This window comes from Crinia signifera, chromosome 19, assembly GCF_055691185.1.
Source record: "Crinia signifera chromosome 19, ASM5569118v1, whole genome shotgun sequence".
NCBI classification, from domain to species: Eukaryota; Metazoa; Chordata; class Amphibia; order Anura; family Myobatrachidae; genus Crinia; species Crinia signifera.
The window spans coordinates 101,088,556-101,112,681 of record NC_139226.1 but is presented as its reverse complement, the minus strand read 5'-3'; the positions used below and the strand labels follow the sequence as shown (position 1 = coordinate 101,112,681).

General features: G+C 45.7%; 1 protein-coding gene across 5 annotated transcripts in view; it reads right to left on the bottom strand.

Moving 5' to 3' along the window:
- The window catches only part of SLC37A4 (solute carrier family 37 member 4), a 51,051-nt gene extending 27,270 nt beyond the window's left edge, over nucleotides 1–23,781 (bottom strand). Inside the window, exons 1-2 of one of the 5 annotated variants that reach the window (XM_083163031.1) lie at nucleotides 23,308–23,781; nucleotides 136–613 (exon numbers count right to left, since the gene is read on the bottom strand). In XM_083163031.1, the coding sequence (XP_083019157.1) occupies nucleotides 136–289 (154 nt within the window). In that variant the 5' untranslated portion in view covers nucleotides 290–613; nucleotides 23,308–23,781. Of the gene's footprint in view, nucleotides 1–135; nucleotides 614–4,929; nucleotides 5,072–23,307 lie in introns of those variants that run through there. The other 4 variants (XM_083163030.1, XM_083163032.1, XM_083163034.1 and 1 more) reach the window with 4 other exon arrangements.
- Nucleotides 23,782–24,126: the final 345 nt, after the last annotated feature.

Sequence of the window (24,126 nt, the reverse complement as noted above, 5' to 3'; positions counted from 1 at the left end):
GAATATGACAGAGAGCCGCATACATGCTACAGCTCTGCACACACGGTCCTCTTACACACATGGAAATACCGATGGTACTGCTATAGCGAGGGAGCAAGGTGCATACATGACAGTAACAGTACAAACATCACTCACCCAGATCATCTTTGTCCAGTGTGATCTCCTGCATGACAGAGGGCATGACAAAGGAGAACGTCTTGCGGTTGAAGTAATACAGAGTGTACCCCACAAACATGGCGCTGAAGATAACAGTCCTGTAGAAGCCATAGCCTTGGCCCTGAGTCCCCATCTTGCCTTGTGTCCAGGGGGTAGATCCTAGAGACCTAAGACCTGCGGTTCATGTAAAGGCTGCCAGAGCCAGGCCAGTTCTAGCCGAGGTGTGTATATATATATATATATATAGCACAGATCACATATGTCGCATGGACTGCCAGTGAGAATCCACTCCACGGGGCGAGCCCATTCACTGCTAAATGGAGACAGTCAGAGGAGGGGAAAGGGCTCTGCCAATCTCTTCAGGACTTCTGCTGAGCTGTGAGTTTGTTCCTGGTCTCTTTCAGGCATTGCTTCTGGGAGAATGATTAACTCGGAGCTGTCACACACACACATTACCCTGCAGGGACAGGCAGAGAAGAAGGTTGTTTACTGACACATGGACACAGAAAATACACCATCAAAACAATCAGTACAAAGAGGAAAACAAACCTGCTAACCTTGTGTAATGAGCCCCTGACACATTACTAGGAACCATATAAGTGAAGGCAAAATGTCCAGCTTTTATATATTAAACTGCTTTGTCTATTAAAACTGGAACGCAATAAGGGGACGATTCAGGATCGATCGCTGTGACCCGCTTTCGGCCACAGCCCAGACGGTCGAGGTTTGCGCACGCGCATTTCTGCGCATGTGCAAGCCCCAGCAGCGAACGACTTACACACTCGCCGGGGGAACGCCCAGCATTTTATGGCCATCCCCCTAAAAATGGTGGGGCGTTCCCCTGTAGAAGCAGGCGTGGCGATGTCTGCTTGGGGCGAGTGGCTGACATCACATGACATCAGCACCCGCCTCATCTTCAGCGAACAGCAACAGGATCATTCGATCGTCAGCAACCATCGTATGACTTCTCTTAATCCGGCCGAATGTGAGGGGATTTGTCCGCGTACAGATCCCCTCGCATACTACCGAGGGGACTTGACTATTGGTCCGACACTGCAACGCATTAAAGTCGGAAAGGAAACCGCACAGAACAAGAGGAGACATGAACTCATCATACAGAATGAACCTTCAATCGTACAGAAGATATACACAGACGTGATGAAACAATCGCTTTATCTGCTGACAAATGTTTACATTGCAGTGTGTCAGCAGCAGGATGTTTTGGCAGAACTATTGTTCATTAATATGTCAGCTATATAAGGACAAATTCCAGGGCATGAGCTTGCTTTCGGCATGTCCTATGCTAGGAAACCAAACTTGCATGGGCCTGCATTCTGACCTTTTGCAAAGTGCCATGGACAGGTCAAACCAGATCTGCAGCTCACTAGTACCACCCAGACCATACAGCAGGATATGTACTGTGCTAATTAGCAAGCAACAAAAACTATAAGGTGATTCAGATTTGATCGGAAGGGGCCGTTATGATGGTGGGGGGGGGGGGTCTTCGCTTGGGAGGGAACGGCTTCAGCGAGTTTCAGATTCTAATCAGATATAGCCAATAACACAATATACTAAACGGAAAATTAATATAAAAAAAAAAGAAAACATAAATATACACAGGCCGGTATAGTAACACAATTAAAAATACTGTCAATTCGCAAAATGCTCACCCTTCTTGTATTGTATATGTTTTGCGGTACTTGTTACCTAGAACGGCGCCCATCGCGGGCATCGCATGCCATTATAATTGTAACGCTGTCTTCTGCACTGAGTATGTGTAGGTGCTATCAAGTGCCTCCACCCCAAGATTTGGTTTTATAGGGTACGACTATCTGAATATTTAGATGATGATATTAGGGCGAACTTGGGGAATCACCCTCAGACAGATTAAGTAACCCCTAAAGTTACAACTCTTTTACATAACAATAATATCATTGACATAAATAAATACACACATCAGACATAGCTGAGACAAGGGCATCAACCTCCACCAATGTTTTATTTGGATGGAACGTTTGCAGAGTATTCTGGCTTAGTATACTTCAGAGATGCCTCCTTGTAATAAAAATATTATATATTCCTAAGGTAGTATGCTAAAACATATAACACATTTCACTTCAGACACAATGGAAATAGAACAGTTTCCAACTCCAATAAATAAATAGATATTAATTAACCTTGAATTATTATTGCGCAATAATATTAGTATTTGCAAGTGTACACTAGTTCAAAAAATATAAGTGCTTGGATTATTTTGTAGCATTCCACATGTTTGTTGCTGGATTTCCTAAGTCACTACTGTGCCCACCTGAGTCCTGTAAGGTGAGTACGGGAATAATAGGTGTATAACTTCTATGAAGTATTTGTAATCCACCACAGGGTCTCTAATACCAAAGGCAATATTCTCCTCTTTGCAATATTGTATCCTACATGTAGGCTTGTACTGTCATTGACGCTGTCACTCTCTCCTGGGATCAGAATAGTAGCTAGAAAGAACTACTTAGTGCTTTCCCTCAGTACTGTTATAGTTGTGAATAAATAATGTCACTATCTCAGTGCAATAAGCATACTTTTCTGAGGTAACTTGTGTTCGAAATTGAGCCAAATCCACTTTCTTCCTTGAGTACAATCAGTACAATATAATACTTTACTGCTTAAATCTGGCTCTCCCATTGTGACTGTAGTTATCCTCCCTAAATTAAGTGTCCCATGCAGATAGCTGGTAACAAATGTATTCTCCCAAATGCGCTGTAGACAGATTAGCCCTGAGGTCTGTAAACCAAGAGTCTCTACTGCTGCAGTGTAAGTTACTTCTCTCTTGTGCGCAGCTATAACGTCTCTGTCAGTGTTTCACGGTCACTGTAAATTAGCTTTCTGTAGTTGTGCACCACTTGGTGCATGAATAACCATCTTTATCTCTGGCAAAGGGCAGTATTCAATGCAAATATTCTCCGTGCACGGCGAGCATTTTTTTTTGCTCGCCGTGCACTCTCCGTGTTCCGGAGGGCTCGTTGCCTCTCCTGCTCCCACTATTCAATGTTTATAAGACTCGCCGCCACTCGCGGCGAGTCTTAACCCCTGCAGCGGACGAGCGTCCGCAGCAGGGAGCTGACAGGGACGTGGCATCCAGGGAGATTAAAGTCTCCCTGGATGCCACAGAACATATGTGAGGGTAGGGGGCCCCCCTGGGACCCAGGCAGCACAGGCTGCCCCCCTCTATAGCCAGCGGGGGACCCAGTATTCACTGTACCCGAACGTGCATACGGGTGCAGTGAATATATGAATATCTAATGAGCGGCTCGAGTGCTCCGGCCCCCTGCTGGCTGCACTGTGTAAAAAAAAGAAAAAAAAAAAATGTAAAAAAATATTTTTTTAAAAATTAAATATATATTCATGTGCTATAGGCACATGAATAATAATAACATGGCCCTCCACTGAAAAAAAAACCTGATTTTTTGACACCAAAATTAAAAAAAACACCCTTTTAGTTTAAAAGTTCACATTCCTGCTCTCCATCAAAAGATGGAGAATTTCTTCACGGAGAGAGACGGCGAGAATCACTAAGAAAGACGGAGAATATTTCACATTGAATAGGGTGGCTCGCCTTTGGAGAAAAAAAACCTCTCTCCACGGCGAAAAAAGCACAAATTCTCCACAAAACACGGAGAACTTTTCTCATTGAATACTGCCCACTGACTTAGGGCAGTATTCAATGGTAATATTCTCCGTGCACGGCGAGCATTTTTTTTTGCTCGCCGTGCACTCTCCGTGTTCTGGAGGGCTCGTTGCCTCTCCTGCTGCCACTATTCAATGTTTATAAGACTCGCCGCCACTCGCGGCGAGTCTTAACCCCTGCAGCGGACGAGCGTCCGCAGCAGGGAGCTGACAGGGACGTGGCATCCAGGGAGATTAAAGTCTCCCTGGATGCCACAGAACATATGTGAGGGTAGGGGGCCCCCCTGGGACCCAGGCAGCACAGGCTGCCCCCCTCTATAGCCAGCGGGGGACCCAGTATTCACTGTACCCGAACGTGCTTCGGGTGCAGTGAATATATGAATATCTAATGAGCGGCTCGAGCGCTCCGGCCCCCTGCTGGCTGCACTGTGTAAAAAAAAGAAAAAAAAAAAAATGTAAAAAAATATTTTTTTAAAAATTAAATATATATTCATGTGCTATAGGCACATGAATAAAAATAACATGGCCCTCCACAGAAAAAAACACCTGATTTTTTGACACCAAAATTAAAAAAAACACCCTTTTAGTTTAAAAGTTCACATTCCTGCTCTCCATCAAAAGATGGAGAATTTCTTCACGGAGAGAGACGGCGAGAATCACTAAGAAAGACGGAGAATATTTCACATTGAATAGGGTGGCTCGCCTTTGGAGAAAAAAAACCTCTCTCCACGGCGAAAAAAGCACAAATTCTCCACAAAACACGGAGAACTTTTCTCATTGAATACTGCCCATGGTCTTGGGACACATTACTGTAGGAGGCTGTCACTCCCCTTGTACTATCCCCTTCTGCAATGTATCTCCTATGTGACTCCAGGTGTCACTTGTCACTAAACGTCAAGCTGCACTTTTTCGGCCTAATATGGGACTCTGAGGGTGGTCTAACTCACCACTCTCCCTCCTCTGTCCCTCTGTCCAGCATCCTCCAATGAGTTCTCATGTTAAGGGCTGGCTACTTTATCCTGGCTCCTCCATCTTCTACTCTGAGCAAACTGACTAGCCAGATTTAGCTCCATCTGCAGGCACACAGGAATGCCTCACCTTTCTCCTAGTGAGAGTACAGGCCTCTGTCTCTCAATTACAGGTACCTCACAGCTCTCCCTCTTAAACTCAGGACAGTCTTTTCATAGAGTCCTCCCAGGTACCTCATCCTGTACTCCTCTGTTTTCTCTTTCCCTCTGCCCCTTCTCCTCTGACAGGGCAAATCACTCCCTGCTGTATATCACTACGCCCTCTCTTCAACTGTCAGCAACATCTGTGAACTGTGTATATAGCATCCAACAATAAAGTCCACTGCCATCGATGAAATCTGACATATACAGTGTCACCAACACACCAGAATATATATAAATATTTTTAAAAAACATAGCCATACAGAACACTACATTTAGTTAGTTCATATATTTACTGGTATTTAACATAGGGTATGAGTTTTGAATACAGGCATTTTAACCAGGGGTTACATAATGGCATGTGATGCGACTGATGCGATGCCCGCGATTTCACATAGAAATGAATGGTAAAAGGTAAATCGCGTCGGTCGCATCGCATGCGGCCAAAAAAACGCATGCGATGCAACCGACGCGATTACCGCGATTTACATAGGGAACAATGTTAAATGGCCCAATTGACCTGATTTTACATAGGGAACAATGTTAAATGGCCCACAGACCCAAAATAGCCACCCTGAAGTGTGAAATAGCTCCCCCAATTGTTGAAGCCACCCAACGATCGACGTCAACCCGAAGCATGGCAAGCGCAGCGAGCCCGCGAGGGGCGGAGGTACGCGTCCTCCGACTTTTTCATACCCCCACTATCCAGTTGAGAATAGAAAGTGTGGCGAGCGCAGCGAGCCACCGAGCCCGAAGCGTGGCGAGCGCAGCGAGCCCCGCGTCCCCTCGCCACGCTTCGGGCTCGGTGGCTCGCTGCGCTCGCCACACTTTCTATTCTCAACTCCACGCCAACGTGGATAGTGGGGGTATGAAAAGGTCGGAGGACGCGTACCGCCGCGCTCGCCACACTTCGGGTTGACGTTGATCGTGGGGTGGTGTTAACAATTGGGGGGGGGGGGCATTTCACACTTCAGGGTGGGTATTTGGGGTCTGTGGGCCATTTAACATTGTTCCCTATGTGAAATCGGGTCAATTGGGCCATTTAACATTGTTCCCTATGTAAAATCACGGTAATCGCGTCGGTCGCATCGCATGCGATGCGACCGACGCAATTTTTTTCCTTGCGATGACTAGGATCAATATCGTGGGTGCCGTTCTAGGTAACAAGTACCTGTTTTGCTTCCAAGAAGCGTATTTTAGCACGACTGCAAGATAACAAACTGGATATTTTTTTAATATTGTGAGTGAAGGATTTGGGGAGAAATTACCAATATTTCTAGAATCACAAAGTCAGCAACTGCTTTGACATATAAAATAAAGCCCAAAAATGGTGCTTATTACTGACTATAGTCCAAATCTGTTGTAACCCCACATAGACCAATCAGCTGTGATCACTAATTATCATTTCAAAATGAAAATATCTGAATGGCAAACAACAGGAAACCCCATTCAGTGCTCTTTGGTGCCCCTGGCGGCCATTCCTGCAGGCAGGGGGAAATGTACAACACATGAGACTAGACTAGACTAAATATAAATCAGGCTGAGCTTGCAACTCTGGTCGCTGGCAGCCTGCCCTTCTCAAATAGCAAAAGGGCAAATGTGAGAAGCTTCTCTGATCATTGTCATAGGAGACACAGCTCTGTGAGCTAACGTTACAGAACATTAAACACACTTGTGAATAACCGATGACACATCTCAAATCTTGTGGGAACGGCAGAGTTATGTAATTGGTAGATTTCTGGTGAAATTTTACTTTTACAGTCCATTTATCATTGTATATTTGCATCTTAGTCCCTGAAAACACCTGTTTGGGGAGGTTACCCGTAAATAGTTAGCATTCTCTTAGCAGAGGAAACTAGCCGCAACAAGACAATTTGGTACCAGAAATATAATTGGTGCCTCCCTCTCATATTCGAAACAGGAATAGACCACACACGGTAGTGTCCATTACACCACACAGTAGTCCCTTATACACAATGGGCCTTATTCTGGTTCAGTCGGTGCAACGTACGTACGGTCCGTTTCACCGTACGCGGACGGTGAGCCTAAGTCCGCCCACAAAACATCCGCATATGGATGGGCACAAACACCGACAATGGGGAGTGGCGTACACTTGAGCGTACGCCACCGTATACGGACGGGTCTCCTCTTAGACACTGTTAACTGGCGTACAACAGAGCGTACGCCACCGTATATGGACGGGTCTCGTCCGTTTTCACACCGACATCTTCCGTATATCGGAGCGTACGCCACAGTGCATGGACGGGTCTCGCCTTTTTTCAATGGAAAACTCAGCGTGTGTCACCGATCGTGAGAGCGAGCGTACGTCCGTGCACGGTGGCATACCCTTCACATATATGGCACTGCAAATCTTCCCTTTCAACTATAATTAAGACATTTAATTAATTATTCTAATTGTTATTCAATAATTGTTTTCTATTAACTCAATTGTCTACCTTAATAAACACCCTAATAAAACAACATTTTAACCCTCATTACATGTATATTTATTAATGTTGCATTTTAATCACTATCTATGTGTCCCCACATTGGTTTTACTTTTAAATAAAGTTACATGTTGGTGTTACAGTGAAAAAGTTGACACATGTCGACTTCTGTGAATTGAGTGTCCTGCTTTTTATACAAAAACACTTACTGAATGGGTGTAGATGGTTATAAAATAACTACCTTGACATATATAAGCAGGTCTTAGAATGAATCTTACCTAAAATTAAAACAACCTTTACATGTAGAGAAGTGTAGAAAGATAAGCTTCCAATGTGTTTGAGGGCTGTGTGTGGCTTGCAGGTAGTGAAATCATGGTTTTTCACTTAATAGGCTGCAGCATTGCTTATTACATTCAGGTGTAGTAATCAGCGTTAATTAGCAGACACAGGCGTCCGCTCTCATGCGGTATCTCTAGGGGTGGTCTGGAGCTATCTTTGGCGTCCGCCTGTTTTTGGCCCAAAATGCACGGTGCGTTCGCCGAGCGGTTGTAGCAGCATACATTTTTGGTGCACACCCCCGTGTACGCCCATGTTTACACCCAGTTTTCCTCATTATTCTGGCCGCTCCCATAAAAACGCCCCCATGCTGCGCACAATGACGTACTCTTGCGGACAGGTTTTTTTCGCATGGAGAGACCCGTCCGTGAGCGGTGTGAGGTCGCCGCACATGCGCATAGCGAAAGCTACGCATGCGCAGATGGAAAAAAAAAACGATCCGCCCGTTTACGGTCCCACCGTACCAAGCAGAATAAGGCCCATTATGCCAGACAGCATAATGGGCACCTTCATAGAATCCGATTATGATCACTCGTAGTCAGTTTGCACAGAGGAGGGAGGGACGGTGGCGGCGCTGGGCTATGGGACCGCCCCATGGGTACATGGGTGGATCAGTGTCTGTCGGGGGCAGGGTGCTAACGCCACATGACGTCAGTTGCCCGCCCTGTCTTTGTCCCAACGGCCACAAATATAAGTCAGTTGAGACTGACTTATATTTGTGAAGGCAGGAGAAATCATTCGATGCGCTGGGATGTGTCTTCATTATTCATGAGGGCAGCGTTACATGGATCGCTAAGCAGAGAAAAGCAGAATCACCCCTTTGTGTAACAGTAAAGCAACACAGAATAGACAAGGTAGGAGAAATTCCCTTCATATAGGCTGTATCCTAGAGTGACCCTTTATGGCACTGTAGAGACTGTGCACAGGTAACCGGCAGTGAGAGGAGTGAGAGACCGCAGTCGGTTCAGCTGCTGGTCTATGACACACACTCACCAGTGATTGAGCCCTAGCTGGATCAGCACGATCACATCAGGATCACCTTGGCCAGCCTGCGAAGCCGGGACCGCAGCTTAAGCCAATGCAGAGACCCTTAAAGCCTTAGTATCTTATACAATTTGGCGGAGGTCCAGGGAGTGCAGTGGCATAATGTCTCCCCCTGAGGGAGACATGGAGTGCGGGAGCTCTGCGGAGCATGTGAGCTCCACAGAGAAGAAGCCGGGCATACAACTAAATAAATTACAGTGCGCAGCAGTATAGCTGCTGGCAGTGAATGGATGCAATTGCAGGTACCAGGTACCACAGGTACACAGGGCATTTGTGCTGCATATGCGCTTTGTACCGAGCACTGTCAGCACCACCCTAGATGTGCCAATGAGAGGGACTGTTGAAGGTATCTGCTGCATAGGATGCCCCATCCCCCATAATATGCTGCCCGACTGGGCCCACAGCTACCGCCAACCTACTGTAGCCTTTGGGCTACACAACACAGAAGTAGTTCCTCCATCGGAAAAGACCACTGTGCAGTCAGCGGGGTGGTTAAATGGACCCCCTATGAGGCTGCTTCAGACTTGCAGATACTGTATGCTCTGTCTGCAGAGCATATCTTGTGTGTTAAACACTGTGCATGTTCTGGAACCAATTGCATGTTCCAAACACTCTTATGGTGCCCACAGACGCATCAATTATCGAATGCGTTTTGTACTTTTTAAGCACAAATTGCATCTTATGTACAATTATTGGATGGTGTTTATGTTCCCTGGAGCCCGATATTGTATGTCTAAAAAAGTATGTGCTGCACGTACTTTTTAGACTACATCTGAAATTTAACATTACAAACATGGGTTCATCACATGCATCCAAGTGCATATCTCATAGCAAGCTGGAAGAAAAATTGTATAGAACCATTGTACAGTCAAAAACGCATAGCACAGTACAATTGTAGCGTCTGTGGGCACCTTAACCCCTTCCCGACAATTGACGTACATTTACGTCATGGTCGGGAAGTACTTCCCGACACATGGCGTAAATGTACGTCATGGCATTTAACTGTCACCGCGTCTATAGACGCGGTGACAGTTTCAACATGTCTGCTGTCCCTGACAGCAGACATGTCCGTGCATGCCCAGGGGGGGCTGCGATGCCGCCCCCCCGTCGGCGATCGCTGTGATTGGCTGTTCAGTGTGAACAGCCAATTACAGCGTTTTCCTGTGTCACCGGCGAATAACGTTCGCCGGTGACACGGGATCAGAGGTGATTGGTGCTGTAAAGTACAGCACCAATCACCGCGGGGTGTAAGGGTGACACTGGTGTCACCCCACCGCACCCCGCCCGCCCCCAAAGGCCGTGATTGGTTCGTCGGACCGACGGACCAATCACAGCCAAGGAGGGGGATTTAAACTAACGGTGACTGCACTGCAGACGCCATTCCGGTCTGGAATAGCGTGCAGTGCGGTCACCGTACCTCCCTGCCGCCATACTGACCAGAACCTTGCTCCATAGCTTGCTCCATACTTACCTGATCGCTGCTTCATCACTGCTTCCTGGATCCTGTTACTACTTGTGCCTTCCTGTGAAATTGTGCTGCTGCAGTGTACTAGCTAGATAGAGAGAGAGATAGAGAGAGAGATAGATAGAGAGAGATAGAGAGAGATAGAGAGAGAGATAGTGTCAGAGAGTGCTATATTTTGTGCTGCTGCAGTGTGATATAGTTATAGATAGAGAGAGAGAGATAGAGAGAGAGAGATAGATAGAGAGGCCTAGTGACAGAGTGCTATATTTTGTGCTGCTGCAGTGTGATAGTTATAGAGAGATAGAGAGAGATAGAGAGAGAGATAGTGTCAGAGAGTGCTATATTTTGTGCTGCTGCAGTGTGATATAGTTATAGATAGAGAGAGATAGAGAGAGAGAGATAGATAGAGAGGCCTAGTGACAGAGTGCTATATTTTGTGCTGCTGCAGTGTGATAGTTATAGAGAGATAGAGAGAGATAGAGAGAGAGAGATAGAGAGAGATAGTGACAGATTGTGCTATATATTTTTGATATAACTGACTGCTGCCCCCTCCTTTTGTGCTGATCAGTATAAATTAACTGATCAGCAACTTTTTGGGGGCGCAGGTTTTTTTTTATATATAGATATACCTGTCAGTGCTGCTGCTGCAGTGTCATAGAGTGATAGATAGTGAGAGATAGAGAGATAGAGAGAGATAGTGACAGAGAGTGATAGAGAGTGCTAAATTTTTTGTCTGCTGCCCCCGCCTTTTGTGCTGATCACTATATCTGAGGTGATCAGCAACTTTTTTGGGGGTACAGAGGTTTTTTTTTTTTATATATACCTGTCAGTTGCACCAAAGGTTGTGCACCTGCTGCACCTCACTGGTAATCAGTGTCGCATCACTGATCACCTTTTTTTTTTGTGTGTGTGCTGTGGGGTCTTTTTTTAATTTTTTTTTTACACACACTGTGATTTTGTGGGTGTCCTGTGGCCGCTGTGCGCTGATCAGTGACGTACATCACTGATCATCTTTTTCGGCACAGGGTTGATCTATATTTTTTTTTTTTTTTATCAAATTCCTGTTGCCTTTGAGCGCTGTTCAGTGACAGACGTTACTGACCAACATCTGTGCTCAATTTTTGGCGCAGGACCTTTTTTTTTTTTTTAACCCCTTAAATTTTTTATTTTTAACCCCTTCATTTTTTTTTTTTTTATTGGTATAAAGTATTTTTTTTTTTTCTGCACCACATACACACTACACACTACATACCCCCCGGATTGAAATAAAGTTTGTACCCCCCCCTACACTATACACGTGTTGAAACATTTCACTACCAGTAACACAAAAATAAAAATGGCATCCCAAATGTCCTCCCAAATGTCCTCCCAAATGTCCTCCCAGTCATCCAGGAGAATGTATTCAGCGGAGGAGGCATATGCCCTGCTTGCTTCTGACTCTGACACAGCCAGTGATGCAAGCGGGGAATTTGAAGGATTCGCCTTAAGCTCCTCTTGCTCCTCTTCCTCCTCTGGTGATGAGGGACCCCCTCAAAGACGCCCCCGTAGAGCAGCTGAGACCCCCCCCCCCCAATAATTGATCTCGTATGGACCCCACCACCAGACAATTTTGAGCCCCAGGTTCCTGAGTTTTTGGCCATGCCAGGAATCCAATTTGATTCCACAGGTCTCAGAGAAATTGACTTTTTCAAATTATTTTTCTCTGATGATTTTATAAATTTAATGGTGGACCAAACTAATTTATATGCCCAGCAGTTTATTGCTCAAAACCCCACGTCATCATTTGCTAGGTGGACCCCTGTAGATGCAGTAGAGATGATGACGTTTTGGGGTCTGGTGTTTCATATGGGCATAGTAAAAAAGCCAGAAATTAGGCAATATTGGAGTACAGATGTTCTGTACAGTACTCCATTTTACCGTATGGCCATGCCCCGGGCTCGATTTGAGACGATCCTTAAATTTATACATTACACCGATAATGCACAGTGCCCACCCAGAGATGATCCCACCTTTGACCGGCTATTCAAAGTCAGGCCGGTCATTGATCATTTCAGTGCCAAATTTGAAGAGGTGTACATCCCTGAAAAATTTATTTGTATCGACGAGTCCCTTATACATTTTAAAGGAAGGGTTAAATTCCGCCAGTACCTTCCCAGTAAGAGGGCAAGGTATGGCATAAAAATGTACAAACTGTGTGAAAGCACCTCAGGGTACACCCACAGGTTTAGGGTTTATGAAGGGAAGGATTCAAGAATTGAACCGCCAGAATGCCCCCCCTCCCTCGTAGGTGTTAGTGGGAAAATTGTCTGGGATTTAGTGCACCCCTTCCTGGATAAAGGTTATCACCTCTATGTGGATAACTTTTACACCAGCATCCCCCTGTTTAAGGCCCTTGGTTCAAGAGGTACAGCAGCTTGCGGTACTGTGCGCAAGAACCAAAGAGGCCTCCCAAAAACGCACATTGCCCAAGTAATGAGAAGGGGTGAAAGCAGGGGAATATGCACCGAAAATATGTTGTTGGTCAAATATAAGGACAAGAGGGATGTCCTTATACTGACAACAATTCACGGAGACAGTACCACCTCCGTCCCTGTACGAGGTACCAGTACCCACACCTCAAAACCTAATTGTATCCTGGATTACAATAGGTACATGGGCGGAGTGGATCTTTCAGATCAGGTACTGAAGCCGTACAGTGCCCTGCGGAAAACAAAAATCTGGTACAAGAAGGTGGCCGTGTATATCATCCAGATGGCACTGTATAACGCTTACGTGCTATTCCGTTCTACCGGCCAGAGGGGGACATTTATGCACTTTCAAGAGGAAGTCATAAAGGGCCTAATATTTGGGAACCAGCAGGCAGAGGGCCCCAGTACTTCTAGTACTGGCCCCCGTATTGTACCAGGGCAGCATTTTCCTGATGAAATCCCCTCCACTGGAAAAAAGGGCAGGACACAAAAAAGGTGCAAAGTTTGCTATAAAAAGGGAATAAGAAAGCAAACTATTTTCCAGTGTGACACTTGCCCCGACAAACCCGGCCTATGTATAAAGGAGTGTTTTAAAATATACCACACATCTATGGAATATTAGGTTCATAATTTCACCGTGCTTCATAGCACCCACCATTCATTCCACCAGAATCTGAGCCGCAAAATCCAAAAATCACTCCTTCCCTTCTGAGTCCTGCCATGCACCCAACTGGTATTTTTTGGTCACATGTGAGGCATTGCCGTACTCGGGAGAAATTGGGGCACATATTTTGGGGTGCTTTGTCTCCTTCATTCCTTGTGAAAATGAAAAATTTTGAGCCAGAACTGCATTTTTGTGTAAAAAAATGTAATTTTTCATGTTCACTGCCCACTTGTATCAAAATTGGTGAAACCCCTGGGGGTTTGAAATGTACACTATACCCCTAGATGAATTCCCTGAGGGGTGTAGTTTGCAAAATGGGGTCACTTGTGGGGGGGTTCCACTGTATTGGTGCTTTGGGGGTCTTGCTAATGCGACATAGCACCCACCATCATTCCACCAGAATTTGTGCTGCAAAATCCAAATATCACTCCTTCCCTTCTGAGTCCTGCCACTTTTTGGTCACACATGAGGCATTGCCGTACTCGGGAGAAATTGGGGCACAGATTTTGGGGTGCTTTGTCTCCTTCATTCCTTCTGAAAATGAAAAATTTTGAGCCAGAACTGCATTTTTGTGTAAAAAAATGTAATTTTTCATTTTCACTGCCCACTTGTATCAAAATTGGTGAAACCCCTGGGGGTTTTAAATGTACACTATACCCCTAGATGAATTCCCTGAGGGGTGTAGTTTGCAAAATGGGGTGACTTGTGGGGGGGTTCCACTGTATTGGTGCAACATAGCACCCACCATTCATTCCACCAGAATCTGTGCTGCAAAATCCAAAAATCACTCCTTCCGTTCTGAGTCCTGCCATGCACCCAACTGGTATTTTTTGGTCACATGTGAGGCATTTCCGTACTCGGGAGAAATTGGGGCACATATTTTGGGGTGCTTTTTCTCCTTCATACCTTCTGAAAATGAAAAATTTTGAGCCAGAACTGCATTTTTGTGTAAAAAAATGTAATTTTTCATTTTCACTGCCCACTTGTATCAAAATTGGTGAAACCCCTGGGGGTTTGAAATGTACACTATACCCCTAGATGAATTCCCTGAGGGGTGTACTTTGCAAAATGGGGTGACTTGTGGGGGGGTTCCACTGTATTGGTGCAACATAGCACCCACCATTCATTCCACCAGAATCTGTGCTGCAAAATCCAAAAATCACTCCTTCCCTTCTGAGTCCTGCCATGCACCCAACTGGTATTTTTTGGTCACATGTGAGGCATTGCCGTACTCGGGAGAAATTGGGGCACAGATTTTGGGGTGCTTTTTCTCCTTCATACCTTCTGAAAATGAAAAATTTTGAGCCAGAACTGCATTTTTGTGTAAAAAAATGTAATTTTTCATTTTCACTGCCCACTTGTATCAAAATTGGTGAAACCCCTGGGGGTTTGAAATGTACACTATACCCCTAGATGAATTCCCTGAGGGGTGTAGTTTTCAAAATGGGGTGACTTGTGGGGGGGTTCCACTGTATTGGTGCTTGGGGGGTCTTGCTAATGCGACATAGCACCCACCAAAATTCCACCAGAATCTGAGCTGCAAAATCCAAAAATCACTCCTTCCGTTCTGAGTCCTGCCATGCACCCAACTGGTATTTTTTGGTCACATGTGAGGCATTGCCGTACTCGGGAGAAATTGGGGCACAGATTTTGGGGTGCTTTTTCTCCTTCATACCTTCTGAAAATGAAAAATTTCGAGCCAGAACTGCATTTTTGTGTAAAAAATGTAATTTTTCAATTTCACTGCCCACTTGTATCAAAATTGGTGAAACCCCTGGGGGTTTGAAATGTACACTATACCCCTAGATGAATTCCCTGAGGGGTGTAGTTTTCAAAATGGGGTGACTTGTGGGGGGGTTCCACTGTATTGGTGCTTGGGGGGTCTTGCTAATGCGACATAGCACCCACCAAAATTCCACCAGAATCTGAGCCGCAAAATCCAAAAATCACTCCTTCCGTTCTGAGTCCTGCCATGCACCCAACTGGTATTTTTTGGTCACATGTGAGGCATTTCCGTACTCGGGAGAAATTGGGGCACATATTTTGGGGTGCTTTTTCTCCTTCATACCTTCTGAAAATGAAAAATTTTGAGCCAGAACTGCATTTTTGTGTAAAAAAATGTAATTTTTCATTTTCACTGCCCACTTGTATCAAAATTGGTGAAACCCCTGGGGGTTTGAAATGTACACTATACCCCTAGATGAATTCCCTGAGGGGTGTACTTTGCAAAATGGGGTGACTTGTGGGGGGGTTCCACTGTATTGGTGCAACATAGCACCCACCATTCATTCCACCAGAATCTGTGCTGCAAAATCCAAAAATCACTCCTTCCCTTCTGAGTCCTGCCATGCACCCAACTGGTATTTTTTGGTCACATGTGAGGCATTGCCGTACTCGGGAGAAATTGGGGCACAGATTTTGGGGTGCTTTTTCTCCTTCATACCTTCTGAAAATGAAAAATTTTGAGCCAGAACTGCATTTTTGTGTAAAAAAATTTAATTTTTCATTTTCACTGCCCACTTGTATCAAAATTGGTGAAACCCCTGGGGGTTTGAAATGTACACTATACCCCTAGATGAATTCCCTGAGGGGTGTAGTTTTCAAAATGGGGTGACTTGTGGGGGGGGTTCCACTGTATTGGTGCTTGGGGGGTCTTGCTAATGCGACATAGCACCCACCAAAATTCCACCAGAATCTGAGCTGCAAAATCCAAAAATCACTCCTTCCGTTCTGAGTCCTGCCATGCACCCAACTGGTATTTTTTGGTCACATGTGAGGCATTGCCGTACTCGGGAGAAATTGGGGCACAGATTTTGGGGTGCTTTTTCTCCTTCATACCTTCTGAAAATGAAAAATTTCGAGCCAGAACTGCATTTTTGTGTAAAAAATGTAATTTTTCAATTTCACTGCCCACTTGTATCAAAATTGGTGAAACCCCTGGGGGTTTGAAATGTACACTATACCCCTAGATGAATTCCCTGAGGGGTGTAGTTTTCAAAATGGGGTGACTTGTGGGGGGGTTCCACTGTATTGGTGCTTGGGGGGTCTTGCTAATGCGACATAGCACCCACCAAAATTCCACCAGAATCTGAGCCGCAAAATCCAAAAATCACTCCTTCCGTTCTGAGTCCTGCCATGCACCCAACTGGTATTTTTTGGTCACATGTGAGGCATTTCCGTACTCGGGAGAAATTGAGGCACATATTTTGGGGTGCTTTTTCTCCTTCATACCTTCTGAAAATGAAAAATTTTGAGCCAGAACTGCATTTTTGTGTAAAAAAATGTAATTTTTCATTTTCACTGCCCACTTGTATCAAAATTGGTGAAACCCCTGGGGGTTTGAAATGTACACTATACCCCTAGATGAATTCCCTGAGGGGTGTAGTTTGCAAAATGGGGTGACTTGTGGGGGGGTTCCACTGTATTGGTGCTTGGGGGGTCTTGCTAATGCGACATAGCACCCACCAAAATTCCACCAGAATCTGAGCTGCAAAATCCAAAAATCACTCCTTCCCTTCTGAGTCCTGCCATGCACCCAACTGGTATTTTTTGGTCACATGTGAGGCATTGCCGTACTCGGGAGAAATTGGGGCACAGATTTTGGGGTGCTTTGTCTCCTTCATACCTTCTGAAAATGACAAATTTGGAGCCAGAACTGCATTTTTGTGTAAAAAAAATAATTTTTCATTTTCACTGCCCAGTTGTACCACAATTGGTGAAACCCCTGGGGGTTTGAAATGTACACTATACCCCTAGATGAATTCCCTGAGGGGTGTAGTTTGCAAAATGGGGTCACTTGTGGGGGGGTTCCTAACTTTTAGCATCTTATGGTGCCTTGAAACCTACATGGTGCCTAAAAAATAATCTCATAAAAAGGAGGCTCCAAAATCAAGTAGGTGCTCCTTCTATTATGAAGCCTGTGGTTTGGTCACCGTGCACACTAGGGCCACATATAGGATATTTATGAAAACAAAAGAATTGGGGGAATCAATTTTTAGTCACATTTCTCTAGTAAAATGTACTGTGTTCCTTATAAAAATGTATTAAAATTGCAAATCTGCAAAAAAAAAGAAATTTTGAAATTTCACCTACACTTTGTTTTAATTCCTGTGAAACACCTAAAGGGTTAACAAACTTCCAAAATGCTGTTTTGAATACTGTGAGGGGTGCAGTTTTTGAAATGGCATCATTTATGGGGGTGTCTCACATACAAGTCCCTCAAAGTTACATCAGAACTGAACTGGTCCCTAAAAAAATCAGTGTTTGAAATTTTCTTGAAAATTTGAGAATTTGCTATTCATATTGTAAGCCTCCTAGTGTCCCAAAAAATTAAAAGGAAGTTGAAATAATGATGTCAACATAAAGTAGACATATGGTCTATGTTAGTTATTCACTATTTTGAGTGGTAAGATTATTTGTCTCACAAGCAGAAAATTTAACATTTTGCAAATCGCTAAATTTTCCATTTTTTCACGATATTTTGGTATTTTTCACAAAAAAACACAGACTGTATCGACCCAAATTTACCACTAATTTGAAGTACAATGTGTCACGAAAAAACAATCTCAAAATCACTGGGATAAGTAAAAGCAAAAAAAAGTTATCCCCACTTAAGTGAGACATGTCAGATTTGAAAAAAAGGGCTCTGTCAGGAACGCAAAAACTGGCTCTGTCAGGAAGGGGTTAAGGCTGGTTTCACACACTCCGGCTCCTGCCGGACGGCGAAAACCCACACGGCCAGGGAGCCGTGCCGCACTCAGCAGATTACAATGGTGGAGATGGCCACAGCCCGGCAGCCGTCCCTTCCAGTGATGGGATCCGGCTGCAGCCGTGCGGCCGGGCCGTGGCCGTCCCGTGTGAATGGACACAATAGTGTCCATTCACAACTAATGTGTGCGGCACGGCTTCCTTGCCGTGCGGGATTTCACCGTCCGGCAGGAGCCGGAGTGTGTGAAACCAGCCTTACTGGTTCCCAGGGTCCCCAGAGATAATTAAAAAAAGGCCATTCCTACATGCAGGACACATGTTGGATATCCTTGATACCCTGGGATTGGGGGCTTGCCTCACTTATTTATGGTTCCCATAACCCAGATACTATCCGCCGTAAAAAAAACAACAGTTCACAGATCTGATCCATGGGGAACATTCCAACCACCACAACAGCATGTTCTGCACAACCTGTTTGTTGACAATGGTTAAACTGTATTGATCTGTATAAAGGTTCATGCAGACACTTAGCACACACACATTACTGGATGTGCCGTAGTGCACCAGGGTGTATGGGGTGGAGGTTAGGAACATACATAATAGAAGACACCGAAGCCTACAGAAGCAGCAGATAAAACAATGTACAATTCAGAAGAGAGATGGCTAAATCCCGGAGAAAATACTTGCACACACATATGGTCTGCTAATGGACAAAACCATGCTGCACTGCAGGTGGGGCTGATGTAACATGTGCAGAGAGAGTTAGATTTGGGTGGGGTTTTACTTCAAAGTGAGATCTATATCGCAATGTAAAATTAAGCAGCCAGTATTTACCCTGCACAGAAACAAAATAGCTCACCCAAATCTAACTCACTAACTGCACATGTTAACACCTGTGGTTTTGTCCATTAGCAAACCAAATGTGCTTTGCAAACCAACCTGAATCACCCCAAAAGTGAGAAGCACTTAACATGAGCAGATATTATTTCTAGACATTAGGTGGTGGCAGTTGCTGTACAAGTTGTATCATATACTCACATTTCTTTATCTTAGGGGGGTACACACCAGAACGATTAGGGCTCAATTCCATCAATCTGGATCCAATTCCGACCGATTGGATGCAAATTGTATGTAGATTGGGCATGTTTAGGTCCAATTCCGATCCGATTCCAATCCGATGCGCGTCCCCGCTGTCGTTTGGTCGTTTTACAGATCCTACCTGCTGCAGTGAGGATCTGTAAAAGATCCATTCAACTGGATACAGACTCAGAGCGGATTGGGATCAGATTGGATGCAGATCGTTAGCAGATTGTGTGCACCCAACAGATCGTGCGAGCATCACACAATCTGCTAACAATCTACTAACAATCAGGATCGTTCTGGTGTGTACCAGGCCTTACTGTTTGCAGTAGCATTAGGGAAGCCAATCCCCAGATTCAGGTATGAAAAATGCTCAATCCCGGGATTGGCTACCCTAATAAAAAAATGCCCTGGCCGCCCTGCATATTTACTTACATATGCCGATGCGGCCAGGAACCTGGGACTGTGGGACCCTGCTGCCTTATTAACACTGCTTGCACTGACGACGGAATCTATGGGGGTGCGGATTATTAGTCAATAGGTATACCCTTAAAAGTCGACATGCAAAATGTCAACATGGTCAAAAGGTAGACACGTAAAAAGGTCAACATTAGGTTTTCTCATTTTGTGTGTGTAAATGACGACAACTGTTGACATGGACCCTATAAGTGTAACTCGTACCCTTGCTTCGCTCACCATGTGACACTCGGCACACTATTATACTCTCCCTCTATGCAGACATAGATGGGGAAGAAAAAGAAGCCAGACCTATTGCATGTCATAATTTTTTATGTCACCCTGTTGAACTATTGCATGTTGAACTTTTGGGGTTCTGGGGTAAACCTATTGACTGTGGTGGCCATACATCAGAAAGATATTGTACCCAATCATACAATCTCAATTGATTGTAAAATGGATTGTGTGCACATTGTGTGCACATTGTGTGTCCAAAAACCACCAAGGACTGCCGGGGAATTGAAGGGAAATTGGACACAATCATGAGCGCAATCGATCTTCAGATCATGCAAATGGATGAATAAAGTGTTTGCGCATTTTTATTTATAAGAAAAGGACTTTCATTTGACATCCACCGGAGCGCCTATTATTCTAGACTCCTAATTCTTTTCTGTATCACAAATGGATATTTTGCATAAACATTCATTCGCAGCTTGCATGCGGGGCGAAATCATTCGATGGTCGCCAACCATCAAATGAATTCTAAAGATCTCACAGATCTAAGACACCTCTCTGGTGTCTTAGATCAGCAGGCTCCGTGTATGGGAAGACAGTGGGCAACTAACATCCACTGCATGCCCCCCGCACCCACGTCACAGAAACCACGTCACGCTGGGCATTTCCATGGGCGCGACTGCTGCCCTCCGCCCCAACAGCACTGCTGTGTGCCAGTGGCTGGCGAATAATCAATTCGCCGTGGCCCCTCGCACAATATAGATGCATATGTGCATAAATGTTATGCGTATGCGCAGACGCAAAACATTGCTCCCCTGTGCAAACGTGTAGGGGAGCAGGGGATCCTGAATGAGGGACCAGGTGTTCTGGGATCTAGCATGTCCCCCTATGCCTGGCGTGCAGCAGTCCCACTAGAAGCATCCCATTCAGGCACTAGGAGTAAGTGGGACACTAACAAGCTTGCACCATACTGTATATCTGGGGTCCTGCAGAATTAAATGGTACACACCTGAATAAAAGCTGGAAATTAAGCTTTACACAGCTCGGCTGGATTATCCGAAGTGTAAAGGTGCGAACACGCCGATATATCGACAGACCATAGGCCAGTGTGTACCACTAGTCTGACCCCAGAATCCCAACTGTTGGGAATCAGAAAGGGGGGGGCGCTATGAAGCCACTTGCAGGCTCCCTGCAATTACCACGTTGTGGGCTCGATGGCATGCTGCGTTCGTCACAGGTTCTATTCTCCCTGGCCCCCGCGAGGGAGAATAGCCATAGTCAGTCAGGATTCCGACATCGGCCTACTGACTGTCAGGAGGTCATCCGTCGCCCCACCCAATGCAGAGATCGGTTACACTTCCTAAGCGGGACTATCACAGTGCAGTACAGGCTATATGGGTTGCAGTGCACTAGAAATTCAGCCTTGGTGATGTATTCACAACATTACGTAAATGGAGCAGACTGTTTCAAAGGGGCCGATTCGGACCCGTACGTTCTGGTTTGAATTCTGCCCCGTGTCTGATGGTGAGGGGTTTGCACATGCGCAAACCCCAGCAGCGAACGGTTTCGGTGAGTTTCACACTCGCCAAGCCAGGAGCGGACAAGGGGCGGCTGCACAGGAGCGGCCAGCATTTTATGGGCGTTCCCTTGCACACGCAAGCGTGTCGATGCCTGCATGAGGCAGGCAGCTGACGTCACATGACATCACTCACTGACTTTTATTCCCAAAGGGGAGAGAAATCATTTGATGGTGTGCAACACACAGAACACATCGCCTCGCATGCTAATGACGGGATTTGGGCAGCGGGTGTCTGGCAGGTGACGTAGCCTAGAGAACAGGTCTGAATCAGGCCCAAAGTTCCTATGTTTTTGTTATACAAGGCTGCCCGGAAGTATGCCTTATATTCGCAGTGGGGTCGGACCTACAGCAGCTGCACAATGTCTTGTGTTGTGTAATAAATCCCCTATTCTGCATAAATGGCATTTTATTAGCTCGCAGCAGCTGCCGAGCTACTACCCTGCTTAGTGCCTGCTAGTTTCCTGAAATAGTGTCAGTGGCATAACTGTGTGTGGTATAATATGTAATGGGAGTTACATATTGTGTGGTATAATATGTAATAAGCATTACGCTGTGTGGCATAATCTGAAAAACTGTATATCTGTAACAGACATTACGGTGTGTGGTATAGTCTGTAATAGGCATTTTGTTGTGGCATAATGTGCAATGGGCATTACGGTGTGTAGTATAATGTGCAATGGGCATTACAATGTGGCATAAAGTGAATTAAGCATTATGGTGTGTGGCATGTGCAATGGGCATTACAGTGTGTGGCATAAAGTTAAATAAGCATTACGGTGTGCGGCATAATGTCTAATGGGCATTACAGTATGTTGAATATGTGTAATGGGCATTACGGTGTGTGGATTAATATGTAATTAGCATTACAGTTTGTGTGGCATAACATGTAATTGCATTATGGATTGTGTGGCATAATGTGTAATAGGCATTACAGATTGCGTGGAACATTGTGTAATGGGTATTACAGATTGTGTGGCATAATGTGCAATGATAAAATGGTCTAATACAGTTTCAGATTTGCGGTGTGAAAGGGGTTAAGAGCTGTCTGACCCATTTTTAGAAACGGTTAAAAATACCGGGTCCATATCCATCGAACCCGATCGCATCTTGTGGTGCTAAAGTGCCCCCTTTGCAGCACCCGATTTCGCATGCCACAGCAGTGGGCGGCGTTATGTAGCGCAAGAAGCGCTAGCGGGCGGCAGGGGTCAGTCAGCGGTGGCGGCAGAATTGTTTAAAACACTGGGCAGCCCTCTGATTGGCTGAGATTGCTCAGCCAATCAGAGGGCTGCCCAGTGTTTCAAACACTCCCTCCGCCCACTAGCGCTACATAACGCCGCCATCTCCCATGCCGCCAGCAGTCCCTCCGGCCCACTCTCCCCATCCCCACACTGATGAAAAAGCGTTGCCTCACCCCCCACCTGCGGATTGCATTCGAGCATCGCATGTGATAAAAACCACATGCAATTGCTCCTGCAATTCGATAAATATTATGTGCAACACATAAGATCTTGAGACCCGACATTCGACCAGCGTGCCCGCACATCGCGTCAAATGTCCCCTTAAAAATGAATACAATCATTCGATTTATCGGCCAGATGTGGTCGAAATCGAATGATTGCATGCAATGTCTCACAAGTGTATGGGCAGCATTAGATATATACTCATACATACAGAGCAGGCTGCACTGCAGCGAGCAGTGTTAAAGTAACAGTACATATGAATACATTACATACAGGACAGTAACAGTACAATATATACTCAGACATTACATATAGGACAGGCTGCACTGCAGCAGTGTTACAGTGAGTGACAGTAATAAACTCATACATTACATGATACAGGCAGGCTGGAATGGAAGCGTTGTTCCGAGCTCGCAGCCTCCACCCCGGGCACTGCCTGGCGCACAGGTTCGGGACCCTCTGCCCCTCACCGACCACTCCCGAGGAACAGGGGGGAGATCTCGGCTCCTGTCCTGTAATCGAGCGGTCCTGTCCCCGTTATGCCCTCCGGGCTGTCACCGTGCACAGGCAAGGACGCTATGCCTGGTGCTGCCCTCCATCATCATCCGGAGCCGCCTCCAGTCCAGGCCGCCCGCCGCCATCTTGGGCCGGTGCACTGCAGTATCAGCGTATATCGTAACCCGGCCATTGCAGCGGATGCACTGCAGAGATGCGTCACTAAACTGAACACCCGGCCATTGCAGCAGCTGTCTGTCAGTGTACAACTCAGTTATTGCAGTAGAAGTATGTGTAAATGTACTCAGGGCAGCATTGCAGCGGCTGTATGTATGGGTAGGTGTACTCAGGCATTGCAGCGGCTGTATGTGTCACTGTCAGAGTACAACTCGGTCCCCGCAGTAGAAGTATGTGTATCAGTATACTCAAGGCGGCATTGCAGAGGCTATATGTATGGGTCAGTGTACTCAGTCGTTGCAGAGGCTGAATGTATGGGTCAGTGTTTGCATTGCAGTGGCTGTATGTGTCAGTGCACACAATCATTGCAGGGGCTGTATGTGTCCGGGCGCTCAGTCGTTGCAGGGGCTGCATGTGTGTCCGTGCGCTCAGTCATCGCAGGGGCTGCATGTGTGTCCGTGCGCTCAGTCGTCGCAGGGGCTGCATGTGTGTCCGTGCGCTCAGTCGTCGCAGG